General features: G+C 54.3%; 10 protein-coding genes across 10 annotated transcripts; 6 read left to right on the plus strand and 4 right to left on the minus strand.

Moving 5' to 3' along the window:
• Window positions 1-46: 46 nt before the first annotated feature.
• On the minus strand, window positions 47-609 carry IAQ61_006648 (uncharacterized protein; the record flags this gene model as incomplete). The annotated part of the gene is made up of 3 exons (XM_003845492.2): window positions 47-130; window positions 180-229; window positions 285-609. Coding segments are annotated over 3 exons (459 nt in total), but the record flags the coding sequence as incomplete, so codon positions are not given.
• A 959-nt stretch (window positions 610-1,568) lies between these two features.
• On the plus strand, window positions 1,569-2,686 carry IAQ61_006649 (uncharacterized protein; the record flags this gene model as incomplete). The annotated part of the gene is made up of 3 exons (XM_003845493.1): window positions 1,569-1,989; window positions 2,048-2,529; window positions 2,582-2,686. 3 exons carry the CDS (start codon window positions 1,569-1,571, stop codon window positions 2,684-2,686), a joined length of 1,008 nt encoding a protein of 335 aa, XP_003845541.1.
• A 2,316-nt stretch (window positions 2,687-5,002) lies between these two features.
• On the plus strand, window positions 5,003-5,993 carry IAQ61_006650 (uncharacterized protein; the record flags this gene model as incomplete). Its single annotated transcript, XM_003845495.2, has 2 exons — window positions 5,003-5,092; window positions 5,163-5,993. The coding sequence occupies 2 exons, from the start codon at window positions 5,003-5,005 to the stop codon at window positions 5,991-5,993; spliced, it is 921 nt and encodes a 306-aa protein (XP_003845543.2).
• A 332-nt stretch (window positions 5,994-6,325) lies between these two features.
• IAQ61_006651 (uncharacterized protein) lies at window positions 6,326-6,853 on the plus strand (the record flags this gene model as incomplete). Its single annotated transcript, XM_066097262.1, has 1 exon — window positions 6,326-6,853. One exon carries the CDS (start codon window positions 6,326-6,328, stop codon window positions 6,851-6,853), a length of 528 nt encoding a protein of 175 aa, XP_065952739.1.
• A 132-nt stretch (window positions 6,854-6,985) lies between these two features.
• On the minus strand, window positions 6,986-7,495 carry IAQ61_006652 (uncharacterized protein; the record flags this gene model as incomplete). The annotated part of the gene is made up of 1 exon (XM_003845496.2): window positions 6,986-7,495. One exon carries the CDS (start codon window positions 7,493-7,495, stop codon window positions 6,986-6,988), a length of 510 nt encoding a protein of 169 aa, XP_003845544.2.
• A 1,015-nt stretch (window positions 7,496-8,510) lies between these two features.
• On the plus strand, window positions 8,511-12,061 carry IAQ61_006653 (uncharacterized protein; the record flags this gene model as incomplete). Its single annotated transcript, XM_003845497.2, has 4 exons — window positions 8,511-8,543; window positions 8,920-8,978; window positions 9,243-11,788; window positions 11,844-12,061. The coding sequence occupies 4 exons, from the start codon at window positions 8,511-8,513 to the stop codon at window positions 12,059-12,061; spliced, it is 2,856 nt and encodes a 951-aa protein (XP_003845545.2).
• A 504-nt stretch (window positions 12,062-12,565) lies between these two features.
• On the minus strand, window positions 12,566-15,028 carry IAQ61_006654 (uncharacterized protein). The gene is made up of 3 exons (XM_003845498.2): window positions 14,729-15,028; window positions 14,220-14,678; window positions 12,566-14,007 (listed from the first exon to the last, which is right to left on the minus strand). Exons 1-3 carry the CDS (start codon window positions 14,750-14,752, stop codon window positions 12,673-12,675), a joined length of 1,818 nt encoding a protein of 605 aa, XP_003845546.2. The 5' UTR covers window positions 14,753-15,028; the 3' UTR covers window positions 12,566-12,672.
• An 829-nt stretch (window positions 15,029-15,857) lies between these two features.
• Window positions 15,858-18,148, plus strand: IAQ61_006655 (uncharacterized protein; the record flags this gene model as incomplete). The annotated part of the gene is made up of 3 exons (XM_003845499.2): window positions 15,858-16,780; window positions 16,902-17,559; window positions 17,617-18,148. The coding sequence occupies exons 1-3, from the start codon at window positions 15,889-15,891 to the stop codon at window positions 18,146-18,148; spliced, it is 2,082 nt and encodes a 693-aa protein (XP_003845547.2). The 5' UTR covers window positions 15,858-15,888.
• An 83-nt stretch (window positions 18,149-18,231) lies between these two features.
• On the minus strand, window positions 18,232-19,545 carry IAQ61_006656 (uncharacterized protein; the record flags this gene model as incomplete). Its single annotated transcript, XM_003845500.1, has 1 exon — window positions 18,232-19,545. The coding sequence occupies one exon, from the start codon at window positions 19,543-19,545 to the stop codon at window positions 18,232-18,234; it is 1,314 nt and encodes a 437-aa protein (XP_003845548.1).
• A 453-nt stretch (window positions 19,546-19,998) lies between these two features.
• Window positions 19,999-21,480, plus strand: BNA52 (Kynureninase 2; the record flags this gene model as incomplete). Its single annotated transcript, XM_003845501.2, has 1 exon — window positions 19,999-21,480. One exon carries the CDS (start codon window positions 19,999-20,001, stop codon window positions 21,478-21,480), a length of 1,482 nt encoding a protein of 493 aa, XP_003845549.1.
• Window positions 21,481-21,660: the final 180 nt, after the last annotated feature.

Consider the following 21,660-nt stretch of genomic DNA (forward strand, 5'->3'; position numbering starts at 1 on the left):
CAACGCCCAACGCTTGCGCGTCAAACCATAGTTGAAACTGGCACACTTAACGCGATGATTTATCAGCCCTCATGCGTCGTTCAGCCCATGTGTAGAAAATACTTCCATCGTAAATACCACGGATATCTTCCTGTTACTGGTCAGTTTCATCGCTCCATCAGCAGAGAGCCCCGACTAACCTTCATCATACGCCCATCCTCTGGCCATAGCATAAGATAGGTCGCAAGCCCTAGCCATATTAGCACATCTTTCAAGACCAGTGGCCATTGTGATATAGTACTCACATTCGAAGAGCGCACCACCCCAGCCGACAGGATCGGCAATACACCGCTGTCCTTTGAGGACGTTGCTCAGATCCCAGATGGTCAGATAGTCCCGTCCAGCAGCATATTTTGCAAATATATCCTCGAACCTCTGCGGCACAAAACGTCCTTCGTGGTCATAAGTACCCGTGTCGCTACCATGCTTGTCCTTGTGTATATTGGTTAGGAACAAGCGGAAGAAGGGATCAGGCAGCCAGCCCGAGCAGGTTGGATAAGAGAAGTAGTTTACAATGGTTTCGAGTGACATGCAGGATGCAGTGCAGCGAGAAATATACGGTTTGCACGTCTTCACATGTCAATTGTTTGGCAGCAGTTTCGTCGAGATTGCGTCATGATCCGCTCAATGTCTATCTTGCGTTGACAGAGACTACTGTAACCAAGCACTGGAGGTTTCTCGTCTGATGGAGTACTATAGAGTACGCGTGCTGACTGTAAATGCGTCCGTCTTGGTGTCTGCCTACCCGCCGCTACTGTGCCTAGTACCCGGTACCGGTAAGTTGCCAACTGTTGCCCAGTTTGCCCAGTTTGCCCAGAAGACAATGGCTTGCTCATTCATGCGCAGACCGTGGATGTAGGCCCTACTAGAACTAGAGCGGGTTAGCCTGCTCACGTGGCATGTCGGCATTTGAACAGCGCCTGATCGTCGGCTACGTCAGATGCCGAGAGCCACGACGCGCACTTTGGGTAGCGTGCAAAAGAGGTTGGCAATGGCGAATTGCACAAAAAGGCGATTGTTTTACGAGACTACTCTAGAGCCAGCCGGCTCGAATACCTTGCTTCGCTGATCTCGCCACGGTCCGAATAGGCAACTGGCAAACCAGAGGAGCAAAGGCGGTTGCATACTCTAGCATGACACGGTGTGCTCCGAGGCAAAGCCCATGGCTGGCGGGGGCAGTTTCTGAGTGCAGGCCAGGGTCGCGTCATAGCGATACGTGAATGCTGTGGCAAGTAGCCAACGGCTTGTCGACTAGAGTAGTATGTAGCAAGCTCCAATCATACACTGATCAACAAGGCGACTTGCTACTAGGAGTACTCTATACGTGAGATGATGACGGCAAAATCCCCGATTTTCTAATCGGCCGACTCGTTGGACCTCCGTTGGTGGATCTGAGCTATACCGGTAAGGCCTCCAAATGCCGCTGCACTTGACAAATCTTCGTTCGCTGACAGCTTCTTCTCATCTCGAACATCTGAAATCGAGAGCAACAACCTTGTACCTTCAAACCCACACCGATCCCATTGACAATGTCGCAACGAGCAGCTCTCCTCATTGGCAAACTCGCACATACAGCGAAAGAGTGGCAAGACGTGGCACAAGTCGCGTCGAAGCTGCACGAGTACCCAGATGGCAATCGCGAAGACTTCATGGCGAAATGCAAGAGCGGGGAATTCGACGGCGTCTATGCACTCTATCGAGGTAACGACTCCAACCCGATCACGGGAGACTTCAACGCCGAACTCGTCCATGTTCTTCCAAAAAGCCTAAAGTACATCTGCCACAACGGTGCGGGATACAACAACATCGACATCGCAGCATGCACACAGAGGGGCATTCAGGTATCCAGCACACCCATCGCAGTCAATGATGCGACTGCAGATGTTGCCATGTTCTTGATGTTGGGCGCGCTCCGAAACATCAAGCAGTCTTTCATGGCCGTCAACCAAGGTGCGTAGCCAACGTTTGAATCCAATCTCTTAGGCTCCTCGACTGACAATGGCACCAGGGAAATGGCGGGGAAACTTCCAGCTCGGCCACGACCCAAAGAACAAGACGCTCGGCATCCTCGGTATGGGTGGCATCGGCTCAGCAGTCGCCCATCGCGCAAAGGCTTTTGGCATGAAGGTTCAATATCATAACCGGAATCAGCTCTCGCCCAAGGAAGAGAATGGCGCAAGATATGTCAGCTTCGACGAGCTGCTCAAGACGTCCGATGTGATTAGCCTGAACCTGGCTCTCAACCCAAGCACGAGACACATCATCGGCAAGCCAGAATTCGAAAAGATGAAGGACGGTGTGATTATCGTAAACACTGCGCGAGGCGCATTGATTGACGAAGCTGCGCTGGTAGATGCGCTCAAGAGTGGCAAGGTATGGACGGCCGGACTGGACGTCTTTGAGGAGGAGCCCAAGATTCACCCGGGATTGTTGGAGACGGACAATGTGGTACTGTTGCCTCACGTCGGAACAGGCACCTTTGAGACACAGGTATGCGAGCCGGTTCTACTGCAAAGTCAAAACTAACAACACTTGCACCTAGCGCGATATGGAACTCCTTGTCATCGACAACCTAAAGTCGGCAATCCAGAGCGATACACTGCTCACACAAGTGCCTGAGCAGAAGAAGGACAGGGCAAACATATAGAGCCTCGAAGAATATACGCTATAATGCATCTACGACAACTATGACCGACCTCTACAACCCTCCGTAATCATACTCTCTTCTTTGCACGTCCTCTCCAGCCCGTTTCCCATCCAAGACTCAGATACAAGTATCACACCAACCCAGATGAATAAACGATCGTAACTCGTAACCCTTGTTAGAGCAGGATGCCGTGTAATCAACGCCAGCAATCCGCCTCTAGAAGTGCAAGAGTAAGATGAATAGGCAAGCGACAAGTGCAAGTACAACTGCAAGTCTAAATACAAAACCAAAGCCCTCACACCTTCTCATGATTCATACATGCACCCTCCACGCCCCATCACGCACATAATCTCGCCGTCATGATGGTGCCATATGGCCCTAGTACACACTGGAAACTGGCACACACTGGCACACACCTTACTCACCGCACCCCCCAAAGCTCCACTCTCCTCCCGCTCGTCCACCCAGCACGCACTCCCTCACCACATCCTCCGGAAAATTTCCACCCGTAAAGTCCTATCCACACGCATACAAATATTCCCGCCCATACCGGACGGTCCACCTAGGGATCAAAGCTGTACAAGAAAGCATCGCATCGCATTACATCACACACCCCATCCCATCATCCATCCATCCATCCATCCCAACCAAAAAAAATGCCCTCTCCAAGCCCGCTCAACAAGCAACGCCCAGCCCCGGTCCCACCCGCCGGATACACCCACCCGCCTGCCTTTGTACCTAGGTAGCTGACTGCAGCGCCTCGGCATACAATACCTAGCAGGGCGCGGCGAGGCGCGCCATCGCATCGCACCACATGTACACCTCCTCTTCTGTTGCAGTAAAAGATTCGTTCGCTGCGCTGTGTAGATGGATGAATGTATAGATGAACGAGCTGTGCGAATTACATGGCACGTGGTCTCTTTGCACTACCACTCCCACTCCCACCACTAGCCCCCCAACCCCCCAAACCCCACCCGAGATCAGGCGATACGACACGAGCCCGACGCGCCGCTGCACAGGGGTGCGCAGGGCGGGGGAGCGGGGCGGTTCAAATGCCGCGGGTGGGAGCGGTGAAGTGGTGTGGGCGTTGGGGATTGGAGTGGTAGTGGTAGTGGTGGGTAGGTAGGGTAGAGGAGAGGAGAGGAGAGGACGGTGGAGGAGGGTGGAAAGCTTTCTGTGTGTATGTGTGTGTGTGTGTGCGTGGGTATGAACGACGCGGGAGAGGGGAGGAGTGTGTGGGAATGGCATTGTGTTGTACCCAGGTATTTCCAGTACCGGTACATCCCAACTCCAATCGAACCCAAAATCCAGCAAAAACAACAACAACAGCGCCTATTAATCCCAAAAACAAACAAACAGCACAAACAAACAGCACAAACACAGCAGAAACAAGAACAATCATCACGCCAACTCCTCCCGAAACCAGTCAGAACCAAGCATAGCACGAAACAGCCAGCAACAGCGCCCTCCCTCCAACAAGCCCGTTTGATGGTGTACCGGTATGGGATGGAATGTATACACCTGCATAGCGATAGATACAAATACCCAGACACAAGCACAACCGCACTTCCCCAACCCTTTGCAACTTGCCACCAAGATGGAGTGAAAAAACCCCAGGAACCCAATTCCACCACGATGCATACCGTTATCGCCGCCGCCATACCGGTATCCCTATCATGACATTGTCGCGCCGCTGCATCGCTCTTCGCTCCACCGATCACACCAAACACCAACACCACAAACCCCCCATAATACCCCCACCTCACCCACAACCCATCCAACAACAAAAACAATGCAAAAAAAATAATACAGTGGACCCACCCTCCCCCAATCCAGCGGCCTCAGAAAACCCGGGGAGACGGGGTTTGAAAATCCCCTCCCCCCACCCTCCCCAGCCATTTCGGCCTGAGAAGCCGCGACGTCGGGTAAGTTTTTCTGGGGCGCGGGCTTTTTTTTGGACGGGGGGGGGGAGGAGGGGTGGCTAGGTTGCATATATATATAGTGTATGCGTGTGTCTGTGTGTATAGTTTTTTTTTGGCCTTTGAGACAGTAGTGGGAAGGAAATTATTTGAGTAATTGAATTACCTATTTTTTTTAGGAGGCCTGCGAGTTTGAGCTCGAGTTGGCTTGAATTGTGTTCTGGTGTGAGTGTGGTGGGCGCAAATAACGCTACGAAACGCTACGAAACGAAACAGAACGCAACGCAAGGTTTGGTCACCACTTGAAACGAACGAGGTTGGTTGCATCGCGAGCACGTTGGGACGGTTACGAAAAAGACTATTCTACGACGGGATATTGTACGGGCTTCTTGCAGCCATGGCGAAGTTAGATCTCCCTGGTGTCTGGAGAGACATCAAGACATATCGGCGAGCGTATATTCTCACAGCCGTTGCGTCCTTTGGTGGTGTAGGTGCCCCTTCCTTCTCTCCACCAGCCCTCCCCAGACAGCTCCTCTGACAAAAAACCCCCAACACAGATGCTCTTCGGTTGGGACACGGGACTCATCGGCGGCGTCCTCACAATGGACGCCTTCCAACACTCGTTCAACCTGGACAAGGACAGCAAAGACTTTGCCAATCTGCAGGGCAACATCGTGTCCGTGCTGCAAGCAGGCTGTTTCTTCGGTGCCATGTCCTCGTTCTACGTGAGCGATAGATTTGGGCGCAAGATGGCCCTCATCATTGCCGATGCCATCTTCATCGTGGGATCGATTGTGCAGACGCTCTGTGCGCTGGGCACCACGAGCTTGACCCAGCTTTACATTGGCAGAGTGATTGGTGGATTTGGCGTCGGACTCATCTCAGCCGTGGTGCCAACCTACATTGGAGAGAATGCACCCAAGGAGATTCGCGGTCGCTGCATTGGCTGTATGCAGCTCTTCAACGTGACGGGCATCTGTCTATCCTTCTTCGTCAACTACGGCATCGACCTCGACATTGAGAGCCCGACCGACTCGGCCAAATGGCGGGTTCCTTTTGCACTGCAGATGCTGCCCGGGGTTCTGCTCTTTGCTGGCATCATCTTCCAGAACGAGAGTCCTAGGTGGCTGGTGGAGAAGAACCGGTTGACGGACGCGGCCAAGGCATTGGCGACGGTGCGACGCAAGGCTGTCGACGACCCAGAAGTGGTGCAGGAGCTGGATGAGATTATTGCGGATTACAATGGGCACGAGAAGATGCCTATGATGGCACAGCTCAAGGCGGCGTGCAAGGGAAAGAGGATGATCTATCGATCGAGTTTTGTGGTCTTGCTCATGTTCTTTCAGCAGTGGACTGGCACGGTAAGGAGTTGTTGGGTCCCAGAATAAGGGCAAACGTTGGCTAATGGCTGAGAAAGAACTCGATCAACTATTATGCGCCTCAGATCTTCCGACAGATTGGTCTCGTGGGAACCTCGTCTGGGCTATTTGCTACTGGTGTAAGTGATGCTCGACAGCTGTCCGTCTCGAGCTCTACTGACTGGAGCTATAGGTCTACGGCATTGTCAAGATCGTCGTGACAGCCATTGGACTGATGGCGTTTACGGAACAAATGGGACGCAAGGTTGGTCACGACAGGCGCAAGGCCGTCTTGTAGGCACCTTTTGCTAACCGTGATTCAGTGGTCTCTGATCATTGGCTCGGCCGGTCAGGCGTTTGCCATGTTCTACATTGGCGTGAACCAGGCCGTGCACCCACCCACCGGTGAACTGGACGGCAATTCTGTTTTTGCCATTGTTTGTGTCTACCTCTTCGTCGTGTTCTACTCGTTTGGCTGGGGTCCCACGCCCTTTATCCTGAGCTCCGAGTGCAGTCCCAACCACGTCCGCTCGCTTCTCATGGCCGCCGCGCTCATGACGCAATGGCTCTTCAACTTTGTCATTGCCAAGATCACGCCACTGATGCTGGCTGATATCACGTACGGCACGTTTTTGCTATTTGGGTCTCTCTGTATCGTCATGGGCATCTGGACCGTGTTTTGTGTGCCAGAGACCAAAGGGGTGCAGCTCGAGTCGGTGGGGCTGCTGTTCGAGGGCGACATCATCAAGGGCTGCCTGCAGGACACGATTCCCAGCAAGTCGCGGGCGCGCAAGCTGCGAGAGGATGCGCTCATGGCGAATGACAGCGACTCGAGACATGGCGGGGTGGGAAAGAAAGGGGCAAGAGTCGAGCAGATCGAGGATGTATAGGCCATCTGGCATTGGCGCCCAATGGACCCATTTCCACAGAGAGACGGAGAAAGAGACAGCGTCTTTCTCGTCTTTCGGTTTCACATAGGGCCGAGGCTTGGGGCAAAGGGCCATGCCCTGTTAGCATTCGATTTACACTTGAGTGGCATTGCGCAATGCAGGCTGTAGCGCTTTGAGACTTTTGACTTGACCACGTTGACCATGCTGCGGTGATCTTGTTGATGATCGAAGTGGACAGGGGCCAGGTGATGTACAGTAGATAGTGGACGGTATATGTAGGTAGATGGGGAAGGAGCGAACAGAGGCAAGCGAGCCCCTCTTCCCCTCTTCCCCTCTCCCCGAAAAAGCACGGCACAGCATTGCAGGCTCAGCCTCCGCCCTGGACATGTCGTGTTCGCGGTGAAGGGTGATGGAAGATGGCCTCTGCATGGAAGCAGCGTGCCAGGAACCCAAATTCGGGCCGGGAGGCGAAGCAGGCAAGTCGAGATGGACCCAGTTGCGGCTTAGCGGACGAGTCAGATTGGTGAGGCTCCGTTTGGGGGAGGCGACGACGTTGGGCGCGGGTGTCACTGGGATGGCCTGGCTGAGCTGGCGGAGCGGGTCAGCAGGTGTCAGATTATGTTGATGGTGGCGGGCGACCATGGACGGCTAGCAGCAGCGGCGGGGCGAACGTTGGAGACCGGAGTCTAGGAGTAGTTGCCCCAAAGTGCGGATTTGAGTGCATCAGGCAGACAGGCAGGTTGTGCAGCGCAGCCTACTACACAACAAGAAGAAGAAGCGAAAGGAAGGAAGGAGAAGAAGAAGAAGAAGAAGAAGAAGAAGAAGAAGAAGAAGAAGAAGAAGAAGAAGTGAAGCAAATGATGTGGGTGTGGGTGCACATCATTTGCATGTTTTTACCATGGCTGACTGTGGTAGGTAGATAGGCAGTAGCGTAGTAGAGTAGGTAGGTAGTACTCTTAGTGACCAGGCGCGGGGGACAGGCGGGGTGTTTGGGCTGGTGACGGCATACTATGCGGCAGTCGGTGTGTGCATGTGGTAAAAAAGGGAAAAAAGGAAAAAAAAAATAAAAAAGGGTCCCGCAGGAGCAACAGCACGAAGGAGCCAGCCAGCCAGCCAGTGCGCGTGCTGTCCGCCAAGCACCGATGTCATAGTCGGAAGATCTCCTCCTGCTATGGCCCACCCCACCTACAATGTATCTACTTTCTCTCTCTCTGTCTCTAACTCGCTACAAACTTACTAGTCTACCTATAACTACTTCCGACTACATTCTACATACGGTACCTACTACAGTGCTGACCAGCCTAGCCAGGCCTCGTGGCCAAGCAGGAGGGGCCCAGGAAGCGGACACGGCTCACTCTCTACTCATTTCTACCTCTTCGTCTACTCGATAGCTAATCAATTACATCCACTTGCTGTATTTACTCACCACCACCCTGCAGCCCCGAAGATCGCTTCTCCTACTACTGCTTGTCATACATGTACACATCCACACATCCACATCCATACAATCCCCATCCCACACACACCCTCTCTTTTTCTCTCTCTCTCTCTCTCTCTCTCTCTCTTCTCTCCCACACACACACATATACACACTCCCTCATTGCCTCACCTTTTCACCATCGACACGACATCTTCCCCCTTTGCGAACCACACACATATGCATTCCTGCAACTCCTCGACTCGTGCACCTGTTTTCGCCCAACCTGCCCCGCTGCCGTGACCAAGTCAAGCCCAGTCGGCAGGCGGTCACTGCGAGCTCTTCTCTCCCTCCCCAGGCTCTTTCCCTGCAGCGGCTGCTAACAAATAATCTCGCCAGAGGTCGCCTAGTAAGGCCTTCCTCTGTGCCCCCGCCCCTCCCCCCCCCCCCTGTAGCCTGTAGCCTCGTTCTGCACTGGCTCCGTCACCACTCGCTGCCCTGCCCTTGGGCCGATTGCATTTGCGACACCCTTCCACCGCCCATCGCCCATCGGGCTCCGTGTTTCTAGTCTGCATCCTGTCCTATCCTGCCCTCTTGCCCTTCACCGCGACAACCTTCATCCCTGGTAGCCCACTGCCTACTGCTCTAGCCCACTTGGCCCTCGCCCTCGACCACGGTACCCCTCGAACATATACCACCGGATACCATGTACGTCCAACTGCGCCCTTGCTCTTCGTCTGCCCGCTTCTCTCCTTGTCCTGTTGAGTCTGTTGTGTCTGTGTCTGTGTCTGCGTTTGTGTAGGACACAACTACAACTGCTGCTACCACGGCTACCGTTGGTTTGTTGGTGCTTTTATACCATTGTCGCTGCTTCTTCTTTGGCTACTGCTTCTTCCTCTTTGGTTCCGTTTGAGCCATTCGCTCCTTCCCGCCCATCTCACCTCCTTCACCGGCTGACACTATGCTGGGCAGCACCCCTCTCCCCGCGACATCTGTCGCCGCCCGGAGACACACTTACACCGGCGCTCTCAATCCCCCACTACCCCCTCGACGCAACTCCCTCGCCACGGGTCCAGCGGCCAAAACCGCTCCCCTTCAGATCAACTCCATCACACTCACGAGCGCCATGGAGTCGAGATATGCCCGCCCTGCCTCGCCGCGGGGCCGCTATGCCAACCCCGCAAGGTCGTCAACGGGCACCTTTGCAGACCCCTATTACGACTACACCTCCTACAGACCTAGCTCACCACGGTCGAGCGTCGATCGCTTGTCAGGCTCCTTTCACTCCAACTCGTCGGCCTACTACACTACTCCTGCCACCTCGAATGGCTCACGAGCAAGCAACGTCCAGTATGACTCGTACGCTGCTGCCCGGCCACGGAGAAACACAAACGACCATACCTCTCGTCCCAATGTCAGCTCGCTGACCAATACCTCGTTACCCCTCCGCACGCCCTACTCCCCCCACGGCAGTACCCACCACGACCGCCCTTCGAGTCCCCTGGTGCAAGCCCATCACAAGGCCGTGGAGTCGTACATTACGCCTAGCACTTCACGCTCCACCCACAAGAAGGTATACAGCGTCGATGATGCTAGCCACTCGACCAGACTGGTTGCAGATGTCGAGACCCCGCGCCACAGGGATACTGCCGACCGGGGTTACAGTCTTACCAGTGGCGGCCGCAGTTACCATACCACCACCAAAGCTCCGCCACGGCTGACTGAGCTAGGCGACGATGGCTATTCCTACACAGATCCCGCGAGTATGTATCGTGACACAGAGCCGGCGTGGCGGCGGCCGCGTGCAGGAAGCGTGGAACGTGGGGCCCGACCTTCGAGCATGATCATGGATCGCTCTGCGCGCAGCTCTGCACGCGAACTGGGCCCCCCACCCACCACGCGAGGCCTTGACAAGTTTAACAGTGCCGTCAGCGGCGCTATCCCACGCGGTCATTCCAGGGCTGGCTCCCTGGACAAGGCACGAGATATTCCGCTATACGACCCCTATGCCGAAGTAGCCCCTGCTCTCCCCGCTCGAACAACCGCATCTCGACAGCGAGCCCCGACTGCGATTCACCAAGAACCACGCGACCACCGAAGAGACACGTATCACGAGGATTTTGATCGCCGGGACCGGGATACTGAGAACAGACGTCTGAATGGCAGTAGTAGTCACTTCGAGGACCACAATGTTAGCACTCGCGGATTTGGTATTGCCCCGGGCATTGTTCCCATGCAGCCCAGTGTGGCCCATGATCATCACGCTCTTGACCGAGAGCCGGTCTGGCCTGCTGTTGAGGTAGCACGAGCGAGACCCCAAGAACCGCCTAGCCAGTATTACCAGCCCGAGCGTGCTGAGGCACGCATGCCTGAACCTCGTCTGCCCCGTGAAAGGGACCTGGCGGCCCCCCAAGATAGCTATGAAAAGCGTCCGCGTGAACGGGAGGGTAGCAACGGCAACTTTGTTCCTGCGGCTGCGGGAGCTGCCGCTGGCGTTGCTGCTGGCGTTGCTGCCGGATTCATAAAGTCACGGGACAAGGATCGCATTGCCAACGACCGAGACGCTTCTGCGGAGCGGGAAAGAGAACGAAGGCGAGAGTACGACGAGCGTGATAGACGAGATCGAGCCGACGATCGACGCGCCAAGGAAGTCGATGATCGACGTGAAAGACGAATCGACGAGCGCCGCGACATTCCACTTCCGGCCACGATTGCATCTGCTCCTCCTATTCCTGGCGCCTATCCTCCTCCGATAGAGGCAGACCACCGTCCTCGTGAGCGAAGATACGAAGACGAGGATCGGGAGAGACTTTCCAGAAAGCAGCCCTCGTCAGAAGGCAGCGGTGATGAGCGACCGCGCCATTACGTAGATCGCGATGCTGAGCGTAAGAAGGAGTCGGCGCCAAAAGAGGCAGCCATTGATCCTGATGAGGACTATCGCCGTCGTGTCCAACAAGAAGCTGAACGAAGCAGTCGCAGTACACGCGATAGAGACAGCGACTCTGACCGCGAGCGGGAACGACGACGTCGCAAGAGCGACCGCGACCGATCTCGAGACCCCGAAGAACGCTCTCGTGCCTCACCTCCAACGACTAGGGAGGCGGCCAGTTCTCGTTACGAGGAGCGCTCTTCCAGTATCTACGATGCCAAACTAGTGCAAGAGCCCGAGTCACTCGACCGCGATGCTTCGAGCAGAAGTGTTCAGATTGTCACTCCCCCCAAGGAAGCCCCGCAACCCGTCAAGGGTATCCTCCGCAAGCCCACCTCCAAGTTTCCCGAAGATCCAGAGCCCATTCGTGAGGGTGTAGCTCCACACAAAGACGCCCTCAAAGGCAAAGACATCCCCGTAGGCGCCCGTTGGACCCGTATCGACCGCCGCCTCGTAAATCCTGAGGCGCTTGAACAAGCCAAGGAACGGTTCGAAGAGCGCATGGACTGCGTCATCGTGCTGCGCGTCTTGACCAAAGAAGACATCCAGAAACTGGCTGATCGCACTAGGAAGATCCGCGAGCAGAGAGGTACTACTCCTACAGGCTGAAACTATTGTGAGCGTGCTCTAACCCGTGACTCTAGAGGATGAATATGAGCGTCGTGACAAAGAAGAGCGCAGCAAACGCAGCAGTCGTGACGGCAAAGACGAACGCGATGATGAGCGCGATAGAGAGTATCGACGCGAGAGGGAGAGGAGGAGGAGATATGATGACGACAGTGATCATGATGGTCACGAGGAGAGGGAAAGGGAGCGTGAGAGGAACAGGCCCAAGAAGTTGGAGATTGAAGAAGCAAGGTGATGGAACTAGGCAGAGAACCTTGCCGTCCTCTTTCCGGCACGACTTCTGAAAGGCAATGGTGCTTATGTTTTGAATAGCAGAAAGAGGGGCCAAAAGCCGCAGAGTACAGCAGCGCAGTCGTTGAGAAAGGATCTCGTGGACCTGGATATCAAGCAGCAACTGTAGAGCAGTGAAGACCGAGACGGCGAGCAAGATGGGCATGGCAACGGTACTTCAAGGCATCACCATCGTAGGCGAGACAGTTCTCCAAAACACAGTCATCTGACCAAGGATGATGAGAAGAAGATGAAGAAGAAGAAGAAGAGAAGAAGAGCTGCATTCAGAAGGCTTTAAACTTGCTTTGAGCGCCTGTGGGTCGCCGTGTGGGATTGCACTTTGAAACCGTTCACGGCAACTAGGCCGAGCATTTGAGGCTGGACCAGTGGGGGCGAGAAACTCTTGTATATATGTTCCTTTTCTTCACTTATCACCACCTGGATGTCCGAATCATACCTTATCTTTACACGTACAACGAACTCGCTCATACATGCGTGTTTGAAATGTAATCTCGGTGTAAAGGACAAATCAGCATTATTATGTCAAAGTTTCTTTAGTTAAGTCAATCCTTTTTCTCACTTTTCCAATCTGACTGCCCTCTCAGCATCACGCCACCACTCACACTGCACCCGCCTCCCCGCATCGCTCTCCACAGCAGTCTGCCCAAACGGCCTCATCACCAACTGTAACCCTGGTTTCCCCTCTTCCCAGGCATCCACATATGGCGGCCAATACGGTGTTGGTGTTGCTGGCACGCTCCCATTCAACCCATTGCTATTCATGCCCCCTTTCCCATTCGGATCCCCACTCACCACAAAGTTTGCAAGATAACTGTGCAGCAAAGTCCCCACATCAGGATGTTGGACGCCCCCAACTCCTCCCTGTTCAGCCCATATATAGCGCCCATCTGCCGTATGCGGAATCCCCTGCCAAGGCGGAAAAGTATTATTCACCGCGAAGTTCAGTTTAAACACCGGAGGCGACGACTCCGCCGCAGACAAGCGAACCGCAGTTTCCTGGCCAGGACAAATATACATGTAATCCGACAGCGCCGCACTGATCCTGTCATACTGCGTTGAATTTGGACTATACGCATACGGCGAGTCGGAAATCGGCGTCGTGGCCGGATCTGGATACAGCACCGCCAAATCGGAGAGATCCTGCGCGGACAGGTTGGGCAGGAGATTGTGCAAGAAGCCAAGGAAGTCATCGTTGGTGACCAGGTCGCCTGGTGCGTGCCATTTCCCCTCGTCGCGCACGTTGGTCGTGATGATGGGGATCGAGTAGAAGTTCCCATTGACCCCGGACGCAGAGCCTCGTTGCTCGAACAAGGGGCCACCGAGCGTGGGTTGAAAGGGCCATGTGATGGCGTAATTCGATTCGAAAAAGACGGTCGTGCTGGCGTTTGAAATGGCGTCAATGGGCGCGGAGCGCAGACACGATAGGAGGCTGGCATCAGAGCTGTTTGCCTCGCTGCCACACCCAATCATATCAAGGTAACGGGCAAATTGCGCCTGGTACAGCGGATACGAAGCACTAGGAAACGAGCGCGCCGTCACACTGCCCGACTCCAGTATCGCCTGGGAGAACAACGGGGCCGGGCCCGCGGTCTTGTTGTAGTTGTGAAACAGATGGATACCCACACTATGTGCGCCTGCTGAGTGGCCGCCCAGCGTCACGCGTTCCGGATCGCCGCCAAAAGCCGAGATGTGGGCTTGGACAAACTGGAAGAGGGTTTCCTGGTCGCGGAGCCCGAGATTCAGCAGCCCGAGACGCTCCATCGCCGGGCTGGGCAGGAAGCCAAGTGAGTTTAGGCGGTAGTTGAAGGTTACGACTATCATGGGCTCTTTGGAGTTGGCGACGAAGGAGGGACCGTCGAAGGATCGCGCGCTGCCGGTTACAAAGCCTCCCTGGGGGTAATTCAGTATGGTGTTTTGGGAGAGTAGTGGGTAAGGGGGGATATTGCAGTGGTACTCCCAGTCCGTCGAACTGACCTCTCCCACTGAAGGACTCATACAAAGGCACTCCTCAGACGAAGCCGAGAACGCGAGGACTCAAGAAACAACACCACCTCCCCCCCAAGAAAAACAGCACTCTGAAGGAAAGAAGAGAAAAAACTCACCCCATGAACCCAAACCAAAACCGGCAACTTTTCCTCCCCATCCGCCACCCCCTTTGTCCGAAAAACATTCATATTCAAACACGCCTCACCCTGCCCGTACGCCAACGCCCCCTCCCACTGCACACACGCCAACCCATACCGCCCGGCCTCTCTCACACCCTCAAAAGGCGCCGGCGGCCCCACGACAGCAAATCGCGCCTCGCCCACCGGCTGGCTCGCAAAATCTATGCCTAGCCAGGCATCTACGGACGTCGCGAGTGTCTTGTTTGTCAGGCTGGTGGAGATTGTGGTTCCAAGGAAGCGGCCGTAGCCCTGGAGGGCGATTTCTTGGGATGCGAGGGTGGGGGTTGGGGAGAGGGTGAGGGTGAGGGCGGCGAGGAGGAGGGTTGGAGGGCGCATACCGGTGGTGTGTGGTTGTGGTAGTAGTGAATGTAGGATTTGGGGGGATGCTGTATATATCTACACCAATGTCAGTGTCAATATTAATGTCAATATCAACATCAATGTACCCGTCCACACAACCATTCATCCATCCATCCATCACCAACCCAAGTACCACTTTATATACTTTAACCCAACCCAGCCAGCAAAAACACGCGGCCCATACTCGGACCCCTCCCCGGCCAAGAAGAGTATACACTGCGCTGCACCCTCTCGATCCGGATGTGATAAGCAGTCAGCCTCTGCACGTCACTGGGTAAACACACAAGGCGTAAGGCCCGGCGAATCCTGCCAGAATCGGGTGCTAACCGATGCCTATTTCGGGGGGAAGATTCAGGCACCGTGGTGTAGTATGGTGCTGGGGTTTGTTTTTACATGGGATTTTTTAGGGAAGGGGGGATTGGGATGGGAAATAGAATGGTGGGATAGTTATGTGTGAAATTGGTGTTTACCATACAAGATCGTTGCACCATCACCTAATCCACCCTCTCACTACCCACCACCCACCGCCCACTACACTTGAAAGCGGGGGAATTTTTTCTCTCGTCCATCTACCTACCTACTGAGAGTGGAAGAGTCAGTACCCCATGTCCAAACTCCCCTCCCAATGCCGATCTCAGCTGCTTCTTCTGGCACCTAGTCGGCCTTGCGTACATACCTAGGCTGCATGCCGCGGGGAGAACGTGGAGACGCGTTCTGGCCCACTTGCGGAGGAACTAATACCCGGTGTTGGTGCGGGGGGTTGCGGGCGGAGGCAGAAGTAGAGGCCGTGGGGGCTGGGGGTGGTGATATTGGGGGAAGGTGGTTTGGGTTTGGGGGAGTGAGGTGGATGGCGGTATTTGGGTGTGATGAGGTGGGTTGGGATGATGTGCAGTTTAGTTAGGTAGACGTTGGGCGGCCATGTACAGTAGAATATGGTTGCGTTCGAAGTTTCTTTAGATATTGATATGGTGAATTCTGTTGCTGTGAATGAATATGGATTTTGGCCATGTTGTTGACTCTACCTTTGCCGTCTTATGTGTAGTTTGCGACCATTGTTCGTAATGCTAGAGTAGAATGTAGAAAGAGACGCCAGGGTTCCGACGACGGGATGACGACGTGGTTGCGAACCTCGGCTGACGCAAATACCAAGCCCTCATCTAACCGCCCTTCCGTCAAGAGCATCCGATGAAGTCCTGCCAGCCCAGCCTTCCGTTCCGTCACAGCACCAAACGATTCGCCACGAAAAATGACCATGGCCACGACCCCGGACTCACCGCCTCGACCGGAAAAGCGACGTCGAACTGACCGCGTGACGGTAGCCTGCGATCTCTGTAAAAAGAGAAAGACTAAATGTGACGGAGAACAGCCGTGCGCGTACTGCACCAGGAAGAATCGTGCAGACACCTGTGCCTTCAGCACCGCAAATGCGCAATCCCAAGTTCGCTCCGCTGGGAACACTCCTCACACTTTCATCAGGCCTCGTGGTCCGACTCCGCCTCCGCGCCGCAGAAGTCATGATGGTGTTACCGAGAGAGAGGCTTCCCTCTCACCAACAGTGAGTCGGAACGACCACCAAGACGATACGGTTGTGCCGTTGGAAGGTCGGATTCTTCGAGACGCCCAAGGCAAAGTCATATTCATTGGTGACTGCGCTCCTCTATCTTTCCTACAGACTGTGAGACATCTTATTGCATCTGAAGTGGACTCCGAGGGCATCTCTACTCAAGCTGTCCGTGATTCTATCATTGAAGTGGCCCCGACTACTTCTGGCAATGGTCAGGGATCCCTCGCTGTGACACCGCAGGAGATACCAGCTCTCGTCGACGGGTATACAGTCGCGACCAGTGGTCTGGTGGATCTCTTCCAGAAAGACGAATTGATCAGAGAGTTGAGGGTATGGGCCGCGGGTGTCTCTTCACCGTCGGACGATTGTGGAGCGGCCATGTTCTTCTTGGTACTTGCCATTGGCGCGCAAGAGCATGGCGAAAGCAGAGCGCAGGCCTGGTTCGAGCAGTCTAGAGATCAACTTGTGAAGCATATGTGTAATAACATGAATGCGCCGACTGTTCAAGGGTTTATTCTCGTTGCCCTCTATATGCTGCGGGCGTTTCAACCCAATGGGGCGTACCTATACTTTTGTAAGTACATGTCTCCCCGTTTCTACGAATGATATCAGATGCCCGCGTAAATGAAGGATGGCTTAGAACTTGTCGGCTACATGAGCAACGAACAAGGATTCAGTGGGCTGACGTCTTCCAGCGCTGGCGGCACGCGCGGCATACGCTATTGGTATCCATCGGACAGAAGTCAACGCATCCTTTGGACAACCCATCAAAATCAGGCGAGATCGCATATGGAAGAGTCTGCGGGTTGTCGACCAGCTTATAAGCAATGTTTTAGGCCGACCACCCACGACGTCAGACGTGGATTGTACCGTCAAGTACAGCGAAAAGGGATCAGGCAGTGACACAAGCGTCGACATACTAGATGCCAGCGTACAGATCTTCATGATTATCGAACGCGTCGTCGTCGAGGTGTACTCACGCAAACGCATCTCACTCCGCATTGCCGACTATGTATCCCGGCAGCTGAAGGGTTGGGCATCGAAATACCTATCCAACTTGTCCCAGACGATTCTGCAGTCTACAAACAACGGCGTGACTCGAGAGGCAGCCGTAGGAGCTTGCTCCACGCTATGCTCGTACTATTATGGAATCATGCTCCTCACCAGACCTTTCTTGATCTACGACCTGTATGAGCACATGGGCGTTTCCTTGAAGAGCGGCGGTACCCAGGCGGATCATCAGGAAAAACAGAAATATGCATATGCTGCGCTTGATGCTGCCTCCTCTTTGGTAGACTCTGTGCAGACCTTGATCGAGACGGGGCAAATGCCGCGCAGGATGCCCCTTGTCGTGTAAGATTTACAACAGCTTCACATGTTGACATGCACCGACTGACTGAATGATACCAGCTCCTGGCTTTTTACGGCAACCCTCGTCCTGGCCGTCGGTGGTCTCGGCGAGTCCGGATTGACTCTGAAGGACAATTGTGCAGATGCAATCCGCTGCTTAGACTACTTCTGCGAGGTCGATCCCCACGCCCGCCAGTACTCCCTTATTGCACATTCACTTACCAAGGTCATCACATCGTATGTCAAGAACAAGGAACTCCAGTTGCGCTTGCAAAGAAAGCAGGCTTCTTCAGAATTATTTGGATTACTACCATCTATTCCAACTGCCCGTAGTAGCCAACCGTCAGATCAGCCGCCATCCCGTCCGCCACCCGAGGCTCTGGTGCCCTTGCGATCGGGACAGGCTCATTTGGCATCTTCGGATCCGTTTGACTGGACCATCTATGATGCAGACTTCTTTGCACTGCCCTGGCTTAATGAGAATGATCAAGGGCTGCAGGATTTCCTCCAGCCTGGCACGCATACTCTGGATGGTGCCTCTGTTGCTGACATTCCACTTTTCCCCATCTATGATCAGTCCGCAGGCGGGTAGCGACCATGTTAGATGATATTCCCCCCACTGATGTACAGGCTCCATCTGCATCAAAAGACTTGCTATTGAGACGGGTGCGACTTTCAACGCACAACTTTGGTTTCGCTTGTTTCGTCTCTCGACGTGCGCAGAAACGGTATCAGTGTCGTGCCTCCTGTACCCACTAGTTCCTGTGTCTTTGGCTTTTCCGACGCCAGCTTGCTCGAAGCCGATGCAATATCTCTGCGCTTAACCAGGTTCTGTGGTTTGGCTTGGCGACTGGGGATGATGATGTATCGAGTCACGAGAGCAATGTGCTTGTCGCGAAAGCCGCTAAGCGCCGCAACCGCCTCGTTGAAAGCTGTCAAAAGGGGCAAGTTGTCTTGGTGACTGTCGACGTAGTCGCGTATGTTTGCAATGGCTTCGACATCGTCGAGAAATCGGGCGTGAGATCCCGGCATGTATCCGCGCATCTCGGAATGGAAGCCACCACTTCGGGCGTGGTTCACGGATAGGACGGCATCGAAGAACTGTAGCAGCGAGCTTTGCCCGTTACTGCCGCCGCGGTATTTCCTCCACGAACCCTTTCCGTCGCCTTCGTCGTAGAATACGCCGTTGGGCAATCCTGCAGCCTCCATGTTCATGCTGCCTGCTAGGAATGGCCGAATGGTGTGGTAGAACATTTGGGGGTTGCATCGCTCATCCATACGCTCTAAAAGTTGCCCGATGCTCTTCAAGCCTTGACTCAGGTACTCTAGAGCATGTATGATCTTGGGGACGTCGTTGCGTTCGACGGCTTCGATGGCACCAAGCATGATTTCGATCAGTGGACCTGCTCTTGCTTCCATGGCGTTGGAGATGATGAAGAACCACGACTCGTCGTCGGTGCCTGTGGCTGTATGCAGTGCAACCATGTTTTCGGGTTGAGTGAGGTCCGCATTGTCTTCTAGTGGCGTCCAGTTCCACAGATTCAGTGCTGCATAAGTAGCCACAGGATGCACCTCAAGGTGCTCGGCAGTCTGGAGGAAGGGTACGGTGACAGCAGGAGGTAGTCTCTGTACAATGTAAGTGACTGATGATGAAGCTGGAATTGCGAGAACGTCTGTTACCTGTGATGGCTCAGGGCCTGTCCATATGTATCCTTGGGCGATTACAGCTAATAGCGAGTGGGCTCTCTGCCATTCTGCTTCGCTATCAAGATACTCGGTACTGAGAACGGGAAGCTTGTCTACCCATTCCCGTATTTGTTGTGCCTCGATCAACGCAGGCAGAACATCGGTAATCAGCTCCCATGGCTGATAGTATGCATGTGGCAGGCGACTGAGAGGGGCTTCGGCGGGCAGAAAGCCGTTCGAGGAGATTCCATATTGAGGCAAAGCTGCCGGTGAAGGAAGGGCATCAATTCTGTGAGGACTCATGTTGAAGGATGTAGTAGATCAGAATGTTATTGTGTCAGATGTGGTGATCCGGGAAGATACTTCCATCTTCCAGCGCGAACACCGCATTTATTGCAGATTTAAACATACGAATGCCCATGCCTGTTGTCCCAGTTATTGTGCCCACTTGGTAAGAGGGACAACATAGCGTCACAGAGACATGCGCCGCTCACTGACGGAACGGAGGCTGTCGGAAGACCTGTCGGAACCACATCTCGATCGCAAAAGCGGAAGGTGGTTAACGGATAGTTAGTGTCGAGCGTCGGATGCAAGCCACCACGCGAACAGTCTTCATCGTAGACGTAATTGAGCAACTGTAGCTACTATATCTAATAGATCTGGCTGCTCCTCACGTAGCCCCATCTTCCGCATTCACAACAACTCGGCTCAGGGCGTCTACTCATCACATACTCCCATCAGAACACCTTCCGCACAATGGACGCCAACAACGCAATCCAACAGCTTCGCCAAGGGCAAAAGCCAGAATGGCCAGCAAATGCCGAATCATTGGCCTTTGCACAATGTCTTGACAACAACACTCAAATACCCGAAACTCACCGATCAGACTTCATTGTACCAACCAAGGCGCAACTAAAGCGCAAAACACTCAAAGACGATACCAAAACAGCAGCTGCGGCATCAAGCGCGGATGAAGAGAGTATCTACTTCTGCGGAAACTCCCTGGGCTTACAGCCAAAGGCCGTTGGCGAACACCTGAACGCATATCTCAAGACATGGGGCTCCATCGGTGTCGGCGGCCACTTCACACGCCTCGAGGACTCCCCCCTCACCCCTTACCAAGACATGGTTGCAGAATGCTCGAGGAAGATGTCCGACATTGTTGGCGCAGCGCCATCTGAGATTGTCGCAATGAACACACTGACCATCAATCTCCACTTGATGATGGCAGCCTTCTACAAGCCCACGGAAAAGAAGCACAAGATCATGTGCGAATGGCGGCCCTTCCCCAGCGATTGGTATGCCATAGAATCGCAGATAGAATGGCATGGTCTCGACCCCAAGAAATCAATGCTACTGGTAGAGCCAGACGAGGGCTACACCATGACCACCAAAAACATCCTCAAGCTCATCGACGACAATGTCGACGAACTTGCTCTCATCATGCTCCCCGGCATCCAATACTACAGTGGCCAACTCCTCGACATCCCCACCATCACTGCACATGCACGCAAGCACGGCATCACCATTGGCTGGGATCTCGCGCACGCCGCGGGCAACGTTGAACTAAAGCTCCACGACTGGGACGTCGACTTCGCCTGCTGGTGTACGTACAAGTACATGAACGCAGGCGCAGGTGCCATCGCCGGAGCCTTTATCCACGAGAAGCACGGCAACAACGAGCACTACACCGGCCTCAAGGGCTGGTACGGCCACGACAAGTCCTCCCGCTTCCTCATGGACAACCGATTCGTGCCCACGCCCGGCGCCCAGGGCTTCCAGTGCTCCAACCCCTCCATCGTCGACTTGACTTGTCTCTCCGGCGCCCTCAGCGTCTTCCAAAAGACATCCATGGCGCATCTGCGCTCGCGCTCCCTGCTCCTCACCGCCTACGCCGAACACCTTCTCACCCAAATCGCAGCCCGCAACATCAAGAATGGTGACTTCCCCTTCCAAATCATCACGCCCTCGGACCCCCGCTTCCGCGGCGCCCAACTCAGCGTCCTGCTCACAGAGGACATCTTCGAGGAGGCGAGCGCGGAGCTCGAGCGCAGGGGCGTTATTTGTGACAAGCGGAAGCCTGGGATCATTCGGGTGGCGCCTGTTCCGTTGTATAATACCTTTGAAGATGTTTACAGGTTCATGCAGATTTTGGAGGATGCGCTGCAGATAGGGGAGGGACAAGGGCAGCAGCAACAGCAGCAGCAGGGGGAGAAAGCGGTAGAGGCGAGGTTGTAGGATGTTTTGATACCATAGTTTAGCGGGTTTTTGTTGTGTTTATCTATCTTGACGATTTTCTGAATGAATGGAAAATGAGGTCTATGTGTCAAATCAATGTCAAGAATTGAACGACTGAATGGCCACTATGCTTGGGTGTGGAATCAGAAAAGATGAAATTGCTGGAGAATGATGAAAGCC

The sequence above is a fragment of the Plenodomus lingam genome (assembly GCF_022343315.1).
Source record: "Plenodomus lingam strain CAN1 chromosome Unknown contig_26, whole genome shotgun sequence".
In the NCBI taxonomy this organism is placed as follows: Eukaryota; Fungi; Ascomycota; class Dothideomycetes; order Pleosporales; family Leptosphaeriaceae; genus Plenodomus; species Plenodomus lingam.